Below are 20085 nucleotides of genomic sequence, written 5' to 3' on the forward strand. Positions count from 1 at the left end.
TCCACCGTCCGCCCGCTGAGACGCGCCCAGCTGGGGACCGGCGGGGCCTGGGCGCTCCCAGCCTTCGCCTCCCCGCCCCACACTTCCCCTTCTGGGGGCACCGCTGCTGCTCTGGGGGCCAGGGGACGGGGGCCAAGACAAAGCCCACTTTGTGCGGGGAGTTGGCCGCGGGCGTGGAATGTGCGCGTCGGCGCGTGCCCCCTTCCCGGGCCCCACCAGCTGCCAGTCTTGGCTCCCGGACTCGTAGCGTCGAAGAGATCGCCCCCCAGCGTCACCCTCCCGCCCGGGGATCGGGGCTTGGAGCTGACGCGGCCTGGAGTCGGCTCGGTCCCCTGGGGACGCGCGGGGGTGTGAGCCTGCGTGCGTTTTGTAGAGGAATTCATTCTCTCTGAAACTGGGCCCTGCGGCGCCCAGTCGGCGTGGACTCCCGTGCCTTGACCCTTCCTTTTTGCGGCCGCAGGTCTGAGCTGTCTGGCCTCAGTTTCCCTCCGATTTTTCTCCACTCGGCCAGCTCCGTCACCTGCCGGTCATTGTTCTCGCTGTCAAATGGGGGTGTTTTGTGAAGGCTGCCAAGTTGGGGTGTGTTCTCTTTATCCCATTTTCCAAACAGAACAAGGCCTCTAAGGCTAACCCGGGACAACCGGCCCCCTAGGCCCCCCCACTTCACGTTTTGCACTGATTTTCTTTTCGAGTAGTATTTTATTGTACGTGAGCCACGCCCTGCTTTCTTAAAGGCGCCTTGCACTCTGTTTGGCCATGTGTTATCGCTGCAGCTGGCGTCCAGTTGGAAGCCTCTTGTGAGCCACCTATTTTTCCTCCGACCTCCGTCAAAGATTTGGGGATGCCCGGGGGGAAGAAGGTAGTCGGGGGCGGCAGCAGCGGTGCCGCCCCCGCTGCCACTGCCGCCCCCTGTGGGATCAGGCGTTTGGAGACCAGCGAAGGGGCCTCAGCCCAGAGAGATGAGGAGCCAGAGGAGGAAGGGGAAGAGGACCTTCGAGACGGAGGTATCCCCTTCTTTATCAACCGGGGTGGGCTACCTGTGGATGAGGCCACCTGGGAAAGGATGTGGAAGCATGTGGCCAAGATCCACCCCGATGGAGAGAAGGTGGCGCAGCGGATCCGTGGAGCCACGGACCTGCCCAAGGTGAGGAGTATGTGGGGTGGGGTGGGGTGGGGTGGGGTTGGGTGGGGTGGGGAGTAAGGATCGAGGGTTTTACTGATCTTGTGGCTGGGAGAGCAAAGTCATATCTTTCCCACAAGTGGGGTAGTGGGCCACTGGCGGGGTAAGATTTAAAATACAGACAGGGTGGTGCCTTTCCAGGGGAACTTTCTCCCAATTGTCGTTGGTGTCATTCTGTGAGATTCACAGCACTGCCTCCGAGAAGCCCTCCCCCATCTCTTTAAATGCCCACATTTTGTGGGTGGGACAGCAGATTGACCAAAAAACACACTTAGGTGGATTGTCATGGCCTTTGCCTAATGACACTTGTAAAACCAGAGAACTGTGAGCAGAGAGATTATGAATGACTAAGGAGGTACGGAAACCCTCGTGACGTAGTGGTTAAAAGCAACGGCTGCTTACCAAAAGGTTGACAGTTCAAATCCACCAGGTGCTCCCTGGAAACTCTATGGGGCAGTTCTACTCTGTTCTATAGGGTCACTATGAGTCAGAATCGACTTGACGGCAACAGGGTTTTGGTTCGTATGTTGACAGAGGAAACCCTAGTAGCATAGTGGTTAAGAGCTACAACTGCTAACCAAAAGGTCAGCAGTTCAAATCCACCAGGCGCTCCTTGGAAACTCTATGAGGCAGTTATACTCTGTCCTATAGGGTCATTATGAGTCGGAATCGACTTGACGGCAGCAGGTTTGGTTTTTTTTTGGTTTATGTTGACAAAATATTTTTATGCATTATCTCACTGAGTTCTCCTAACATCCTTGTGAAGGAAGTGCAGTTTTTGGCCCCCATTTTACAGATGTGAAAGCTGAAAACTCAGGTAGGAACTCAAGATCACATAGCTAGGAAGCAACAGAGGTGGGACTCAACCTCAGGTCTCCTGGCTCCAGACGCTCTGCTCTGTTGTACACCAGACTTGGGGCAGTTAGAAAAGGTCCTGTGGGCAGGGGCCACGTTGAATAGTGTTTCTGTGTACTCTGCTACTGCTCTGCAACGGCCATCCCTCTGTTGTGTGGCCCTCAATGGCAGAGGCTGAGTCTCATTCATCTTTGTCTTACCAGGGCCTCCTGTGTGCCTGGCACAGAACAGGCACTTATGTGTGCTTGCTGAATGAAAGGGTGTCTGAGACTTTCTGTTCTATAGGGTTATATGGAAATATACGCTTAATGTTTTTTAAAAACATCATGGTTAAGACTGAAGAGGCACTCTCTCAAATGCAGAGGCCTAAAGTCCCCAATGAAGAGTCCTTTGGACCTAGGTCCCAGAAGAATGCTGAGTCCTGCCTGCTCAGATGACAAGGAAGTGGGGTAGTGGAGGGAGCAGCAGTTAATGTAGATTGGACTCAGGGACAAGTGTCCTGTTATGTTTTGTTTGATTTTTACCAAGTTACTGATACAGCCACCAGAAAATGCCTTCTGAGAAAAGGGAATTAAGACATTGAAGGTCGAACATTTTGTTTTCAGGGGAACAAAACGTGGATTGTTTTTTGAATGGCTGCGTAATTGTCCCTGTATCGACTAATAATTTACTTAGTGAATCCTCTACGGTTGGACATTGTCTTAGTTATCTAGTGCTGCTATAACAGAAATACCACAAATGGGTGGCATTAACAAACAGAAATTTGTTTTCTCACAGTCTAGGAGGCTAGAAGTCTGAATTCAGGGTGCCGGCTCTAGGCGAAGGCTTTCTCTCTTCTTAGCTTCTGCTCCTGGACGATCTTCATGTAGCTTGGCATCTCTCTTCCCCCATCTCTGCTTCCCTCCCTTGCTTGTTTAATCTCTTTTATATCTGAAAAGAGATTAATTTAAGACACACTCTATACTAACCCTGTCTTATTAACATAACAAAGACAACCTTTTCCAAACAGGATTATAACCACAGGCTTCCAGGTTAATAAGGATATATAACATATTTTGGGGCACACAGTTCAATTTATAACATTCCATCCTTTGGCCCCCCAAAATTCATGTCCTTCCCACTTGCAAACATTCACCCTATCACGTCATCCCAAAAGTCTTAAATCAACTCCAAGTCCAACATCTCATCTCCTGAATCATCTAAATGAAATATGGGCGAGCCCTTAGGCGTATTCCATCCTGGGACAAAATTCTTCTTCATCTGTGAACCTGTGAAACCTAGAATACAGGTTAGCTGTTTCCAAAGTACAGTAGTGGAATAGGCACAAAGTAGACATTTCCATTACAAATGGGAGAAATTAGAGGGAAAGAAAGAATAACGGACACCAAGCAAGTCGAAAACCAAGCAGAACACATTACATTAGCTTTGGAGGCTTGAAAGTAATCCTCTTCTCTGAGACCATCTAGACAATGGCGCTACTTTCCAGACTCATGGTGTTGGCCATGCTTTCTAGAGTCTGGGTGGAAGCCCCTCAGCCCTGGGCTTCAGTTCTGCCTTCCAGGTTCACTGGGATGGCAACTCTTCTGCCTTGGCTTTGGGCGGCCCCATTCTCCTTATCCATCTGAATGGTGACCCTACACCCTGCTCCAGCAGGCCTCATTCTTCTGCTCCTTGGGCATGGCAGCCCCGCCTCCTCAGCTCTGGGCAGCCGTCCCATCCTCTTGGCCAAACTGAATGGCAGCCCCACACTCCAGAACCAAGTGGATGAAGATCTGACTCTTTGAAACCTAGGAAACCATGGCTCTACCTTTGCGATCCAGGAGACCAGGGACCCACCATTTAAAACCCAAGAGGGCCCTGCTTCCCATGGTCCTTCCAACAGTTCTGCTGATCTCTGAGCTTCTTCAGGGATGGTCCTTTTCTTTTTTGGAGGACAACAGATGTAGCTCCTTTGGCCTGTTTCCTGCCTGTAGAATTCCAAGAGGCAAACAGCGTTATTTCCTTTTGTTCTTTCTCTGTGCCCTTCAGTTTAAGCTGATGGGTTTTCTGCTGTGGTAGCTGGTTAGATCCATCAGTCACAGGCTTAATCTCTTTAACAACAGATTGTGTTACCATGTCCTTGGTGAATATTCTAGGACACATGTCCTTAGTTTGTACAACAGAATTTTCCAAATCTTTAAGTTCTGGTTTCATTTTGCACAATTTTTAAGTCTATCTTGTTACTCTCACATTTACTATAAGGGGCAAGGAGAAACCATCCGGCCCCTTCAAGATCTTGCTTAGAAATCTCATCAGCCATATATCCAAATTCATCATTTACAAGTTCTACCTTCCAACGAACATTTGAGCATAATTCAAACAAGTTCTTTGCCACTGCATAAAACACATCACCCTTCCTCTGTTGTCCAATCACATGTTCGTCATTTTCTTTTAAAACCTCACCAGAAACACATTTAACATCCACACTTCTAGCAACATTGTTGCTGGCGCCATATGTATTCTCCAAGACAATAGAGACTTTCTCTATAGCTCTCCTCACTTCCTTCTGAGCCCTCACCAAAATCACTTCTGATGTCCATAATTCTACCAACGGTCTCTTCAAGGAAGTCTAGGCTTTTACTATTAGACACCTTAAAACTCTTACAGCCTTCACCCATTACCCAATTCCAAAACTACTTCCACATTTTAGATATTTGTTAGAGTAGCACCCCACTCCTGGTACCAAATTCTATCCTAGTTACCTAGTGCCACAATAACAGAAATACCACAAGTGGATGGCATTAATAAACAGAAATTTATTTTCTCAGAGTTTAGGAGTCTAGAAGTCCAAATTCAGAGCTCCAGCTCTTGAGGGGAGGCTTTCTGTCTTTGAGGGCTCTGGAGGAATGTCCTTGTCTCTTCAGCTTCTGCTTCCTGGTTTCTTGAAGATCTGTCTTACCCCATGTCTGCTTGCTAGCTTGCATTTAATCTCTTTTATATCTCAAAAGAGGTTGGCTCAAGATACACCCTACACTAATCTTGCCTCATTAACATAACAAAGACAACCCATCCTCAGATGAGGTTCTAACCACAGGCATAGAGGTTAGGATTTATGACACATATTTTGGGGGGACACAGTTCAATCCATAACAGACATTGTTTCCAATATTTTATTCTTAAAATGAACACCATGGTAAACATTGTAGAACATAAATTTTGCGGTCCAGCTCTGATTATTTCCTTGGGATAAATTTCTGGAAGACGAAGTACTGTGTCAAAGGATATGAACTTTGGTACAGATCGTTAGCCTGGCTAAATGACTTTAGGCAGGGCCTCTTCGACGTATTTGAGCCACAGTTTTGTCGTCTGTAAAATGGAGTTGATTGTGGTAAAGATTAAATGAAAGGCTATATATTAGACGTATTTGACAAACTGTAAATCCCCAAACCAACACTGGCAATTAGATGTTCACTACCTTTTCTCAGGTCCTTCTCAGGAGGGGAGGGTAGATTTCACTCGAGTAACCAAAGCATTGTGCCAGTGAGGCCAGAGCAACACGCTTTGCCCACATGAGCAGGTTGGTGTCTAACCATCTTTAAAAAAAAATAAAATAAAATGCCTTCAAGCTGATTCCAACTCATACTGACCCTGTAGGATAGAGTAGAACTGCCTCATAGGGTTTCCAAGACCGTGACCTTTACAGAAGCAGGCTGCTACATCTTTCTCCTGTTGGAACAGCTGGTGGCTTCGAACTGCCGACCTTTCAGTTAGCAGCCAAGCGCTTAACCACTGTATGACCAGTACTCCTTTCAGCCGTCTTGCTTAGGCCTAAATCAGACCATAGACGCCATAGGTACCGTCTATGCAGAACCGTCACCAATGCTAGGGACTAAATATTAACAAGCTTGTTAGTGACTGGTCACTAATGTCATCTCGTCGTCAGTCATCATGTTTAGGACAGACATCGATGAAGGAATAAAACGATTGTCTGTGGGGGTATGTGTTGTGACTGACTAGAGTATGGTTGGGTGGGAGGAATTTGGTGAGAGATTTGGGAAAATTTGAAACTTCCCCACCTCAAACCACGGGAAAATTGTGTGTGTAGTGGGGAGAGGGGTGCGGAGGAGGTGTGAGCAGCATGCTGGCAACTGAGTGGACTGACCACTGGGCTCTCCCTTCGCTGAGTGGCTGGGTCACTGTGGTGGGCCAAATATATATTTTGTTGGGACTGTTTTAGAATATCATCTGAGCCAAAATTTAAAATTAGGAGATCTCACATAAAGATCCAGATTTTTGGCATCTTTTCAGAAAATGAGGTCTGGGAACAGAGAATCTGCAATCCCACGTGGCAGCTATGAACTGGGGCTGAGGAGCGCTCCTCTCCCCTGGTTTGCCACAGTCCCCACCAATCACACCCAGCTTGCCCAAACCATTTGTGTTACCTCCCTGTCCCTGGAGGCAGTCAAGTCTGGGCCCCCTTGGATAATAGTGTGATAAAACAAGAGTGCTGGAGCCAAATCCACTGTGTTCAAATTCTGGCTCCCCCAAAACTAAAGTGAGCAAGGTCCACAAACTTCTTGTGTCTCAGTTTCCCTGGCTGTAAAAAGGGGTAGTAGCTGTCTTGGTCATCTAGTGTTGCTCTAGCAGAAATACCACAAGTGGATGGCTTTAACAAAGAGTACAAAAGGTGGTGCAGGCCACACCCTAGGGAAACTCCCTTTATATTGGATAAGGGATGTGACCTGGTAAGGGTGTTATTACAGTCCCACCGAATCCTCTTTAACATAAAATTACAATCACAAAATGGAGGACAACCACAGAATACTGGGAATCATGACCTAACCAAGTTAATACACACATTTTGGGGGGGACATAATTCAATCCGTGACATTAGCAGTGCCCTCTGTAGAGGGTCGTGGGGAGGAATAAATGAGGTAAAGCATGTGAAACAGGTGAGCATGTAAATGACCCAGTAAACCACCCCGGAGACACTTTGAAGAAATATCCTTCTGAAAGAGCAAAACCAGCCTGTTAAAGAACAACAGTTTCTAAAAGGATCCTAAACCCAGAAAGTTTGTGCTCATTGATAGTCTCTCCTCGATATTTCAAGCTGCCACCACCTTCAAAAGTTTGTTATTATTAGTCGACATCGAGTTGATTCCAGTCACAGCCACCTTATACACAACAGGATGAAACATAGCCTGGTCGTCTGCCATCTTCGTGGTCATTGGTATGCTTGAATCCATTGATGTGGCTATTGTGCCAGTCCATCTCATCAAGGGTTTTCCTCATTTTTGCTGACCCCCTACTTTACCAAATACGACTTAAAACTTAAAACTCATTGCCATCGAGTTGATTCCGACTCATGGCGGCCCTATAGGACAGAGTAGAACTGCTGCATAGAGTTTCCAAGGAGCGCCTGGCGGATTTGAAATATGACCTAGTGACCACTTATCCCAGACCCAGCTGCTGAAGATCTTATAGCTGCGGCTGTGGCCACTGAGCACCTGCAGGATGTGAATTTAGACATCTCCCAAAAAGTCACCTTGTCAGGGTCAGCACATGCTGACCAATATCTTTGGTACACATCGTAATAATAATGACAGTGAGCAGGAACTGAGCCTTTGCCGTGTGCCAGGCCCAGTTCAAAGGCCCCAGCTTGCAGCAGCTCATTTATGCTACGAGGCTGGTTCTGTTCTTGTAACCCATTTTACAGATGCGGTATTTGAGACACAGAGAAGTTAAGTTTGACTAAGGTGACCAATTAGGTAATGGCAGAGTTGGGATTTAGATACGGACCGGATGTCCAGTTCTAGAATCTGTTAACCTCTAGGCTATGCTGCTTTTTCCCCATACATTCAGCTCCAGGCTCCTCCCACCTTTCCCAAGCCTCCTTATTATGCTAAACTAGAACCTCCAGTGGGAATGTTGTAATAGAACTCAGGACTTTAAGTGATTCCTTGAATGAACGTAGGAGCTCTGGTGGTGCAGTGGTTAAGCGTCCAGCTGCTAACTGAAAGGTCAGCGGTTCAAACCCACCAGCCTGTGGGAAAAGATGTGGCCAATCTGCTTCACTAAAGATTATAGCCTTGGAAACCCTATGGGGCAGTTCTATTCTAAATTTTTTTTTTTTCAGTCAGGCAGGAAGAGGAGAGAGCCACCCTCCCCCCACCCCCACCAACCCATCCCTGGGCTGGGCTTTTTGTCCCCATGGTGGCGCCAGTTAGGGGAGTGGGGGTGATATGAAAAGGGAAATAACTGGTCTGCTTCAGGCAGAGATGTTAGCTGCTGGGAGCCAGTGTGATTGCTGGGGACTGCCCAGACAGGAAGGAGGGAATCCTGAGGGTGGGAGAAAAAGAGAGGAAGTTCACGCAAAGCTATCGTTTTGGACCAGGGCCTCTTCCCTTCTGTGTCTCAGCCCTTTTCAGGGAGTAGATCTCTGTTAGAGGTTGTCCTGTTTCCCTTACCCCCCACCACCAGCAGCACCCTAGACATGAGTGTGCCGTGATAATGAGTGTGTCACTTCCCTTCTTGTCAGTGCCCCAGCCACTGTAGCCATGTTATTTAAAAGGCTGGGAGCCCTGTGGGCTCAGCCTCTCCACCACTGGAGCCTCCCAGAGGAAGGTGGAAAGCGCTGGGTCCTTCCCTCCCCAACTCCCAGCCCTACCCCCAGTTTGCATGTGCTCCTGCTTTGCTCCTTCCCTTCACAGGTACTCCTCCACTTGAGATGGACATTCAGTAGCCCCAGCTGGGTTGACTCCCTGTGACCAGGGCAGCCTGGCAGGGGCCCGGGTAGTAGGGAGGGGGCTTCCCTGTGTGAGGAACTGGGAGGCCATCTCCTGGCAGGCTATACTGCTGGCCAAGGGGGAGCCCAGAGGTGTGGGTCTTGTCCCTGGAAGTTTGGTTCTTCTACCCACAGAAGCTGGTTCTGTAACCTCAGAGGCTCCCTAATGGATGCCTCTCTTAGCCTCCTGGGGCTCGCTGCCAGGATTCAGCTCTCCCTGGCTGGAGAGGGAAGCCTGCAGCCTGGGGCCTACACCTGCGGGATGAACTGTTTCCTGAAGAAAGCCTGGTTGCTGAGAGGCACCCTCGGGGGTCTGCTGGCCAGGCCTGACTCACCCCTGGCCAGCCCAGCAGCCCACAGCTGTTGGTTCCTAGCCATCAGGAGGTACCTGTCTGCCTGACTCATCCCTTCCTCTCTCTCTGGTATAGGCACTGCAAAGTCCCTCTGGTGAAGACTGCCCGGTGACCCATACTGCTTGGCGGTAGAGCTGGCAGGAAAGGGATGTGTCGAAGGAGAAACCAGGGCTCCTTTGCCTCCGTGAAACTCATCCAAAGGGCTTAGGCCTGAGCAAGACCTAGAAAGATCTCTTCCAAAATATGTCCCGCTGGCCTGCTAAAAGAAAAAAAAAAAAAGCCCGTTGCCATCAAGTCAATTTTGACTCATAGCAACCCTATAGGACGGACTAGAGCTGCCCCATAGGATTTCCAAGGAGCAGCTGGTGGATCCGAACTGCCGACCTTTTGGTTAGCAGCCATGGCACTTAACCACTACACCACTGGGGCTCCACCACTGACCTATTCCTTGGCAGTTCAGGTTGGAGCTCTGAAAGGCCAGGTGAAAGGTGCTCGTGATAGTGGGATGGACACCCTCCAGCCGAGGATATGCCCACCTCTCCTGGAAGCTGTCCCCCAGCCCAGGGCAGGGCCCTAAAAGGACCTGTTTAGATCCAGCACTTGAACCAGAGTGAACCCCAAACACAAATGAACTTAACCCTAATATTGACATTCTTCTTAAGCCTTGAAGTAATGAATATTTAAAACTCAAAACAGCCAGTGAGTCAACCTATGTTTTTCTAAAATTACGAAAGAAGTGTAAAGTTGGAACACTAGCATAAACCCCAAATTAGGGATGCTGACAAGGCACAGTGGTTAAGCGCGCGGCTACTAACCAAAAAGTCAGTGGTTGAAACTGACCAGCTAGTCTTCAGGAGAAAGATGTGGCAGTTTGCTTCTGTGAAGATTTACAGCCTCGGAAACCCTATGGGGCAGCTTTACTCTGTCCTCTAGGGTCACTGTGAGTAGGAATCAAGCGGTCAAGTGCTGGGAGGGGGTGGAATGGCTGTGATGGAGTCTGACAGGTGTCTCAGTAAGAAGTCTCCAAGAAAAGAGGCCCCTCCCCAGGGCTGTGGCTTCTCCAGGGGCTGATCCTGAGTGTCGGGTGGGCTGGAAGGTCCAGGTTGAGCCTCCCTCTGTGACCAGAGCTCTTTCTCTGTCCCCAGATCCCCATACCGAGTGTGCCTACATTCCAGCCATCCACGCCCGTCCCTGAGCGCTTGGAAGCTGTGCAGCGCTACATCAGGGAGCTGCAGTATCCTCCCCGCCAAGGGTCATGGGCACGGTCTGGTTGGCTAGAGGCCGAGTGAAGCCTCCTTCAGACAGGGTTGGAGAGCTGTTGGCAGAGCCACCTAGCTAGTTCTACAACTCCAGGGGACGCCGTGCACACAGCAGTCTGTGTGCCCCCAGTCTGTGTTCAGCCCAGGTCGGTTTGATGAGCACCGGACCCACTTCGGCCTTTCTGCCCCCTGCTTGCTCCTCCTGCGGTGGTGGTGTTGTTAGGCGCTGTGGAGTCGATTCTGACTCATAGCAACCCTGTGCACAACAGAAGGAAACACTGCCCAGTCCTGCGCCATCCTCACCATGGTCGTTATGCCTGGGCTGTTGCTGCAGCTACTATGCCGATCCATCTCATTAAGAGTCTTCCTCACTGACCCGCTCTACTTCACCCCCTGCTGTATAATGAGGTGGAGAGGGAAATGCCTCCTTGTTGGCTGGCTGATGAAACAGCCAGTTCTCGATCAGGCTGTCCACTCCTCCTCCTTCACCCTGTCTAGCCCCAGCAGAGAGAGGGAGAGGAAGCTGCCTTGGGGGCTATCTAAAAACTGGTTTTAAAAGTGGGGAAAAAATGGAGGAGAAAAAGAATTTTATATTCTAGGAGATAATTTCTGCATCTTGGAATTTTCTCCCAATTCTCTGCCTTTTTCTTTCTTGGCAGGAGGCTGGCTACCCAGCATAAAAAGCATTGGGCTCTGCTTGGCCCCAGATTCCCTATGCCCCTCCTCTGGGCCCGTCCAGAACCCTGCCCCCTGCCTACAGCTGAGTCCTGGCTTCTCCAGCTGCAGATGACGAGGCTTGGGTCCTGAGTAGGAGAAAAGCCAGGCTGATCACTGAAAATTGGGTCCAGCCTTTGCTTTGCCAGTGGGAAAATTGTGGCCCAGAACGGGGAGGTGATTGGCTCAGGAGCACCCAGCAACTAGAGGATGGAGTGGACTCCCACTCAGCCTTCCCTCAGTTCACGTTATTTCTCACCTGGTTGGAAAGTGAAGCGCTGCAGAGAGCTGTCACTGCTAAGCCTCTTCTCCCAGCCCTGCTGGGCAGGCTGCCTGTTCCTGTCCTAGCCAGAGGCCAGGGAGAATGGGGGCGGGGGGGGCGGGGGCGGGGAGCCAAAGAGGATGAGAGAAGAAAGAAGGGGCTCTGTAGGGGAAGCAGAAGCACAAAAGCTGCGTCCTCCACTCCCCCTCCAGGAGAACTGGGTCTTGCGCATCCTCCAAGCTGCCCGGTGGGAAGCACTTTGTGGGGCCTATACCCAGAATGCGCCCCTGGGTATGCTAGGCCCCTGGGGGCTAGAGGTGGGGATAGGGGTGGGAGGGGCAGAACGAGCCTGTTCCAGATGAAGCTAGGAAGCCCTTAACTGGCACCCGCAGGTACAATCACACAGGGACACAGTTCTTTGAAATTAAGAAGAGCAGACCTCTGACAGGGTAAGTAGGGGCACACGGTCCCTCCGCACCAAGGGGTCCAGCCAGCTGGGGTGAGCACCACCATGGGGCCCTAACAATGTCATAAAGAAGGAAAGCTGGCTGGGATGAACAGCTAGGGCAACCCCGAGAGAAGGAATGCCGACATGCCAAGCTAGGAGGGAAGGTACCCACCAGCCAGCTTTGATGTGAGGGGGTGGTCCCAGATAGATGGTCTGTAATACGCCTTGGGTCTTTTTATTTTATTTTTTTTCAATGAGAGATGGTCCTAGCAGGAAGGAGTCCTCCTTATCTCCCTGTTCCCTGCAGCTGCCTGTGACTCCCCTTTGTGGGAACCTGGGCAGCCACTCCACTTGCCTTCCTGGCTCTTCTCCGGTCATTTAGGCCAAGCCAAAAGAGTATTGCATCACCACCCCACCTGGAGACCCTTGTCTGGGTCCATTTGCTCTCAAATGTTTCTGTGGAAACCTGAGGACAGAGGAGGGTGAGGAGTGAATGCCATCCTGGGCCTGGGGTCCAGCCCAAAGGCGCCCACAGCCTGAAGCCCCTGCATTTTTTAAAAATTGATGTGAATTTTACAGCTTGCTCCACACATGATTGGTCTATGTTTGTTTTCTTATGAAAAATAATTTACATGGCTTATAAAAAAAAAAAATTTTTTTTTTAGTATTAGCTGAATTAGCTAATGGCCTGTTCTCCAAGCCCCCGGTGGAATCCACCTCCAGCCCTCAGTGCTCTGCTCTGGTTTGTGGCTGCTATGTGATCTGTACAGCATTAGGAGGAGCCAGGGGAGGTGGTGGGAGAGGCCCTATCCTGGGGCCTGGCTGGAGGAGCCTCAGGCGGCCTCCTGGGCAGAGCCAGTGGCCAGGCAAAATTCCCAGGCCTGGGGGACAGCACTCATGAGGAGGGAGGAAGCAGGCCTAGGGATAGGCTGGCCTGAATTCCAAGTTCAGGAACAGGCTGGGGAGTTGCCTGTGGCTGTCTGCCTGTGATCCCACTTCCAGGCCTCTGGCAGCTGGCCAGCTTGCGGGGAGCATTTGCTATCAATTATAAGCTCTTCGGAGAAGCCATGGTTGGGTCAGGGATGTCCACTGTGCTCCCAAAAGGAAGAGGTCAATACAGCAACCTAGGCATGCCCCACTCCTTGCTCGCCCCGGCCCTCCGCCATCACCCAGGCTGTCAAGGTCCTGCTGGTAACCACCTGTCTGCCATTTGTACTCCCCTCCCCCAGAGGTCTTTGGATCTGGAGCCTGGGGAAGGAGGAAGTGAAAGAGGGAAGGAAGGGAGGATGGGCCTTCTTCCTTATCACCAGTGACTGCCTCTTTCCCACCCCTCTCTGGCTCCAGGGTAGGTGAAGGCGGGAGGTGCTGGGTTTGCACTGAGGCAACTTAGAAAGGGGGTTTCTGTCCTTCCTGCCCCCTACTTCTGGGGGTGCTGTCCTCAGAACTCTAACCACCCCCCCACCTTCCCACAGGCTGATGGACCTGGCCAAGGAAATGACCAAAGAGGCTCTGCCAATCAAATGCCTGGAAGCCGTGATCCTGGGAATGTATCCTTCCTTGGCTCTGGGAGGCCCCACGAGCAAGCTCCTCCATGCTCTGGGCTGTGTGACACGTGTGATGTGTGACAGAACTAGCCACTCAGCCCCTCTGGGCCCCAGCTTCCTCCTCTGGGAGGAGAAGGGGGGCTAAATGAGTTCCCAGCTCTCCCAGTTCTCTCTCCTGCGCAGTCATCCACTTGGTTCCAAGGTTAGGGGTAGGAGGTGAGAGGGGCAGCCACCTCCGGTGCTCAGCAGCCTTTCTGTGAGTCACGTAGACACCATGACCCTGTCCTCCAACCCCCAAGATAGACATTGTCTCACAAAGGCTGTTGGGCCATTTCCAAGAACCAAACCATCTGGGAAACAGTTGGAATGCCCAAATGTTGGCATTTCCAGGACACATTTTTTTGTGGAGATGGGGTCCTTGAAACAGAACTGCCTCAAAAAAAAAAAAAAAAAAAAAACGGGTTCCTTAGTCACCCCACCAAAAGGGCAGAACTGGGACAAAAGCTGGGGCACCAGGTTAGGTCGGGGCAAACAAGCCCCTGGGAGAGGCTGCCTTCCCCGGATGCCCCACATCAGAGCAGGGCAGGAGAGGGAAGGCAGGACTGCCAGGTGTTTATGGCCCGTTTTCTGTCCTAATTGGTCAGTGCCTTATCTTTCTTTGGAGCCCTAGTGGCACATCAGGGCTCGTTGAACTGTTCTGTCTACGTTTGATTTCTATAATGAAACATTTTTTAAAGAAAGGTAAACCAAAAACCAAATCCACTGCTATCGAGTCAATTCCAGCTCATAGTAGGACAGAGTAGAATTGCCCCATAGGGTTTCCAAGGAGCATCTGGTGGATTCAAACTGCTGACTTTTGGTTAGTAGTCAAGCTGTCAACCATGGTGCCACCTGGGTTCCACCCCCACACAGACATCAAAAAAACCCAAACCAGTTGCTGTAGAGTTGGTTCCACCACATGGCAACCCTGTGTGTGCAAAGGAGAACTGCTCCATAGGGTTTTCAGTGGCTGATTTTCCAGAAGTAGATTGCCAGGCCTTTCTTCCAAGGTGCCTCTGAGGAGACTCAAATCTTTAATATTTTGGTTAGCAGCCGAGCATGCTAACCGTTGGCACCATCCAGGGATTACATGTGCCTTAAGTTTATAAAGAGAGGCTGCAGGAGGCCCCTCCTTTCCCCCAGAGGGCCCACAACTAGCTCCACCATGGGAGTTGTTAATTAACAGGGTGCAGGCCCATTTCCAGAGGGCCTGGCAAGCATCGCCCTGGTTCCAGGCATCTTCACTAGATGAGCATAGGCTACCTGAGAACTCCAGGCTGTGACCAGTGCCACCAACATGACTCCTCATTCCCTCCTTCAAGCGCTACGCTGAGGGCTGGCACTAAAGGGTAGGCTCCCACCCACACTTACGGGGGGAGACTCTGCTCTCTTCTCTCCAGATGCTGGTCCAGGCAGGACCTCGTGGTCCCAGAGGCCTTTCAGGGGCTACCTGGTGGATTGTGGGGTGGAAGAAATCAGGCACAGCCCCTGTGTGGGTGAGGGGCCCTCCCTGTGTCCCCAGCGCCTTGCCTTGCCTCAGTCATCACACACCCAACGGGCTGTCTTCGGTTTGTTCCATTGCCTTCTAATGTGCCTTATTCATCTCAGGCACTTGCAGGGAGTGAGGGGCTCAGGAACTGGTGGTGGAATGAGTTTAGCACCAGAGGGAGCCTAGCATAGTGACAGAGCACAGACTTGGGGTCATGCTGACCTGGACTGGGATCCTGTTCTGCCACTTACAGAGTGACCACGGGCAAGTTCCTTAACATCTCTGAGCTTCAGTTTCCTGCTCTGCAATTGGGGATAATAATAATACCTGTCTCACAAGGTTCTTAGGACAATTAAATGAGTCAGTGTATGTGGAACACGTAGCACAGTGTCTGGGACAAGGTGTCTGCTCACTGCTCTTACCCATTCATCTCCTTCTACCCATGCACTCAAAAAGAGCTTTAGCGAGTAACCATGACATGCCTGGCTCTGTGCTGGGCCCCGGAGATACGGCAAAGAACACCACAGACAAGGACTCTCCTTGGGGGAGTTTATATTCTGGTGGAGGAGACAGACAAGTAAATAAATAATTACAGATTGTGGTGAGTGTGCTCAGAGGAAATAAACAGCAGGGCAGACTTGCTTTGAGGTGGAGATGGTGATGGCAGCTAAGCTCAAGGCATGAGAAGCTGGCTGAGGGTGGACAGGCAGGGGGACTAGCTAATGCAAAGACCCTCAGCCGGGAAACCCTGGGCGGCTGGGGAGAGTGAGCCGGTGCAGGGAGCGGTGTAAGAGGTTGGAGGGGGTAGCTGGGCCATGGAAATGAGTTTGGGTTTTATTTGAAAGGTGGTGAGCGCTGTAGGGAGGAGGAGGAAGGGAAAGTGAGACAGAACAGAGTTGTGTGTGCTTCTGAGGGAATGTATGTGTGAGGAGAAATGTGTGTGACAGAGAGGGAGAAGGGGAGAGATGGGGGAAGGAAGAAGGAAGGGAGGAGGCAGAGGTGGGGGGCGGGTCTTTCTCATCCCACCTTCAGCCACCAGGGTTTCTGGAAAGCTCTGCAGTTTGGAGCGAGGGAGCATTGTTAGCTATAATTATTTTGTGAGTCCTGCAGCAAAGAGCCCTGTTCCCACAGAGATTCAGTTGGTTGTATAGTCATTTATTGAGCACCGACTGTATTCTAGGCTTTGTGGTAGAGGACAAGAATATGGAGATGAGCAAGGGGGAGGGGCTGCACTCAAGCACTAGCGTCTGATTGGCTAGTGGTCTAAGGGTCTTGGGCCTCGGAGTGTCGTCGCACCGTGGGAGGTTGTCCCGGTGCTGGTCTCGTGTGCTGGCCCCTGTTCCTCTCCCCGGCTGTTTCCTTAGCTTGGACGGCATGGCCAGTTACCTCACCAACAGCATGACCACCCTGGAACGCTTCCCCATCAGCTTCAAGACCTACTTCTCAGGGAACTACTTCCGCCACATTGTGCTGGGGGTGAACTTCGGGGGCCGCTACGGGGCCCTGGGCATGAGCCGGCGCGAGGACCTGATGTACAAGGCGCCGGCGTTCCGCACGCTCAGCGAGCTGGTGCTGGACTACGAGGCCGCCTACAGCCGCTGCTGGCACGTGCTGAAGAAGGTGAAGCTGGGCCAGTGCGTGTCCCATGACCCGCACAGTGTGGAGCAGATCGAGTGGAAGCACTCGGTGCTGGACGTGGAGCGGCTGGGCCGCGAGGACTTCCGCAAGGAGCTGGAGCGACACGCCCGCGACATGCGGCTCAAGGTCGGTGGTCGCACCGCCACGACCCCGCAGGGGCTGAGGCTCTGGGTTTTGAAAATGGAGGGGCTGCCACATCCTGGCTGGTGCCTGAGGGGCTGCCACATCCTGGCTGGTGCCTGAGGGGCAGCCACCCTGGAGAGAAAGCTACGTTCCTCCACCTGTCCCTGCCCCATCAGAGGTGGAGTGAGGGTTGAGGGAGATGACATGTGAAGCTTCCTCTCGGTGCCCGGCCTTGGTGAATGATCCTTATTGTGGAGACAGTCCCGCAAGTGGGCAGACCAGGGAGGAAGCAGGTGAGCTGGCCTGGGTGGGTGGTAGTTCTTACAAGCATGGATAAAGGCAGGTGTGCGATCTCCAGGTGGAGGACTTTATAAGTAAAGACCCCTTGGTGGGAGTCATGACCTGTCTGAGAGGGTGGTGGGGAGGGGAAGGGAGTCGCCTCCATCTCTCCTCCAATGTGTCCTAACTCTTGCCATCCCCCCTCCACACACACACACGTACACACACACACACGTACACACACACACAGAGCCCACCTAGTGAAAGATGAGAAAGAGGCCAGAGAAAAGGGGGAAGTCAGACTATGGGGAAGATATCGGGCAGTCATTTCTCCCTTCTTAATAAGCAGGAATCTTGGTCAGATAGAGGGTGGCTAGGAGGAGGTGGCCCTTGTGCCTTGGGATAAGCTGCTGAGGAGTTTGCCCCCAGAGCCTTAACAGTGGGCAGAATTTTGACCTCTCCCTATGGCCCCCTGAACTGGGGGGTTCCTTCTCTGGGACCCCATCTGGGTCACTGCTGCACTGTGACTGTGCCCCCACCAAACAACCTGGTACCTCTGCTATGGTCACTGACATAGATACTTCCCCTGCTTCTTCCCCTAAACTAGGGCTTTGAACCAGTTCAGTCATGGCTAATGAAAGAAAACCAGAAAAGACCCATATTTTTACAGTTTGGGTGATCTGGAATGATAACTAGAATGGGAAAAATTATGGGTTGAAGCCCTGGAACGGGAAACTTGGAAGGGATGTAGTGAGCCTTTTCAGGAGACTGATGCCTAAGATTGGATTATTGGCAGGACTGTGGAGGAGAACACACATTCAAAGTGGGGCAGTCGGCTGCCATCTTTGAGCGGGGCACTGCTATTTCCAACTCTGCCCAAAATCCTGCAGGCAGATTTGGTTGCTATGCAGTATGTATGCTGCCCTTGTTTTCTAAGAGGGAGATTAGGTTTCTAGCAGGGCTTCGACCTGTAATTTTTCCCTTTCCAGTTCACCCAAGTTTTTAAAAATTTGAGTCTGTTGCAGTTTCGCTTCCTCACCATGACTGAACCAGGAAGAACTGGTTTGAAGCCCTGCCACAAACAGCCCTGGCAGTGGATGTTGTCACCATTTTCAGGGTAGGAGACTGAGGTGCAGGGAATCCAGGAACTTACTCCCAGGCAGTGGGAAGTGGGTCCCATTGGAGTTCAGTCTCCTGATGAGAAATCCAGGGGTGTCACCGGGGCCTGTAGGTAGGCCAGGTCTGCCCAGCCAGGGGGAATCTAAAGACTTTGGCCAGCCCCAAAGCCATGACCTTGTGGGATGAGAGTACCTTCCCCCAGGGCAGAAGCAGGCTGCCCAGTGCTTTCAGCGGCTACTCTTTCCTGCTCCCAAGTTGATCCTCCTTGCCCTAGCCTCTGGGCTGCCCAGCACCCTGGCTCTTGCTGCTTGATATTATTGTGTCTTCAGGGGAGCAGGTTGGACCTACTTGCCTGGTCTTTAGCACTGTAATTCCCCACTTATTCAGCACTAAAAACTTCCCTTGTATTTGCCCTTTTCCTGTCCCCCTACTAACTCCCCACTACCTCCATCCCATCACAGGGATAGTACAGAACCAGACAGCATTTCATTCCATTGTGCAGGGGGTTGCCATGAGTCAGGGGCCGGTTCGATGGCAGCTAACAGCTCCACCACCACCGCCCCTTCTGGTGCACCCCGTGTTTTGAAAACTCTGATCAAGCTAACTGTGCTTTATAAAGGATGATTCATTTGTTCTTCTCATTTTTTCTTAATCAGAGATGTAACTGCTAATCTGAGCTCTGATTGGCTGGAAATAACCAGTGTCCCCCTTGGGCTGGTAAGATTCTAGCACAAAGCTCAGACACAGGATGCTCTCCTTGGCTGGCATGTTTACCCAGCACAGGTGAACAGACCTTTCCTCAGGGACTTTTTATAATATGAAAGCTCAGTGGCATTCTCCCACTTCCATTGCTACCTTCAGAGGCCCGTGGGGACTGGACCCCACTGCTAAGGAACCCTTTCCCTGGCAGCTTTCGTGCCTGGCAAGTAGGACTGGAAGGACTCCAGGGAAGGGCAGAGCGTTGTTTGAGGCTCCCAGGGTAGCCTCTGAGGGGTTTGTTGCCACTTGCAGGGCAAGATGGGCTCTGGGGCTGCCCTGAAGGGATGCTTTTATTTCCTCTTTCCTCCAAGATTGGTAAAGGGACTGGCCCTCCCTCGCCTACCAAGGACCGGAAGAAGGATGTATCCTCTCCTCAGCGGAACCAGTCCAGTCCCCATCGCAGGAACAGCCGTGGGGAAAGACGGTGAGGAGATGGGATCTTAACTGGGTGGGCTGAAGAAGACATTTTCTTTTCCTCTCATCTTCTGGACCCCCTTTACCCCTCTCTTCCCTCGCTGTCACCCTCTTCCTTGCCCGCACCCAAGGGAGGTGATTTGGAATGGTGAGGTCCTGTGCTGACATCTCCCAACAGCAATTCAGAAGGAAATAAAGGTCAGCTGGCCCCACCGGCTACCGTGCGGGGCCTCAGTGGCGGGCCAGTAGGGCAGTCAGGAGAGCCCAAGCACGTGGCAGAATGGATTATGTGGGAGGCAGGGTGGAAGGGGTGCCCCTGCGAGGCGTGCGTTCTCCTGAACCTCAGATGGGCGGCTGGGTGGATGGCTTTGAACAAACCTTGGTCCCCGTGACTCTGGCTTTTGCCTAGATCTAGATGGCAAAAACATCCCATTAAAATGCAAGGCCGCCTCCTCTGATCCACATCTCAGTCTCGCTCTCGCTTTAAATATAATTGTCATCCAGGAGCCATCTCTCTGGTATGAACTAAGGGGTTCCAGGCAGGCCTCTGGCACCAACGTGCCCATCAGCATTCACTTTGATTGGGAGGCTTCTGTACAGAGCAGACTTCCCTTAGAGAAATTTACACTGTACGCTGTTACCAGCCAAGCCTGGCCAGATTAGCTGACCTCCAGCCAAGAACGAGAGCCAGTAAGAGAGCCAGGGACCATGTTCAGGAGCGTGTGGGCGGGGTGGAGTTTCCAGAAACACTTCCACTCTGCTGTGTGTGAGGCCCTGTGGAGAATGGAGGGCAGAAGCCACCACTTGCTCCCTCCTTCCCGTCTCCCTAACATGGTGACCACTCACC

The 20085-nt window shown here is 51.6% G+C and overlaps 1 protein-coding gene across 2 annotated transcripts in view; it reads left to right on the forward strand.

Moving 5' to 3' along the window:
- The window catches only part of VASH1 (vasohibin 1), a 24194-nt gene continuing 4109 nt past the window's right edge, over positions 1-20085 (forward strand). The window contains exons 1-6 of one of the 2 annotated variants that reach the window (XM_064292788.1): positions 1-1144; positions 10297-10385; positions 11776-11835; positions 13307-13381; positions 16289-16670; positions 19136-19248. In XM_064292788.1, coding sequence (XP_064148858.1) covers positions 842-1144; positions 10297-10385; positions 11776-11835; positions 13307-13381; positions 16289-16670; positions 19136-19248 — 1022 coding nt within the window. In that variant the 5' untranslated portion in view covers positions 1-841. The remainder of the gene's footprint in view (positions 1145-10296; positions 10386-11775; positions 11836-13306; positions 13382-16288; positions 16671-19135; positions 19249-20085) is intronic. The other variant, XM_064292789.1, reaches the window with a different exon arrangement.

This window comes from Loxodonta africana, chromosome 10 (genome assembly GCF_030014295.1).
Source record: "Loxodonta africana isolate mLoxAfr1 chromosome 10, mLoxAfr1.hap2, whole genome shotgun sequence".
Lineage (NCBI taxonomy): Eukaryota > Metazoa > Chordata > Mammalia > Proboscidea > Elephantidae > Loxodonta > Loxodonta africana.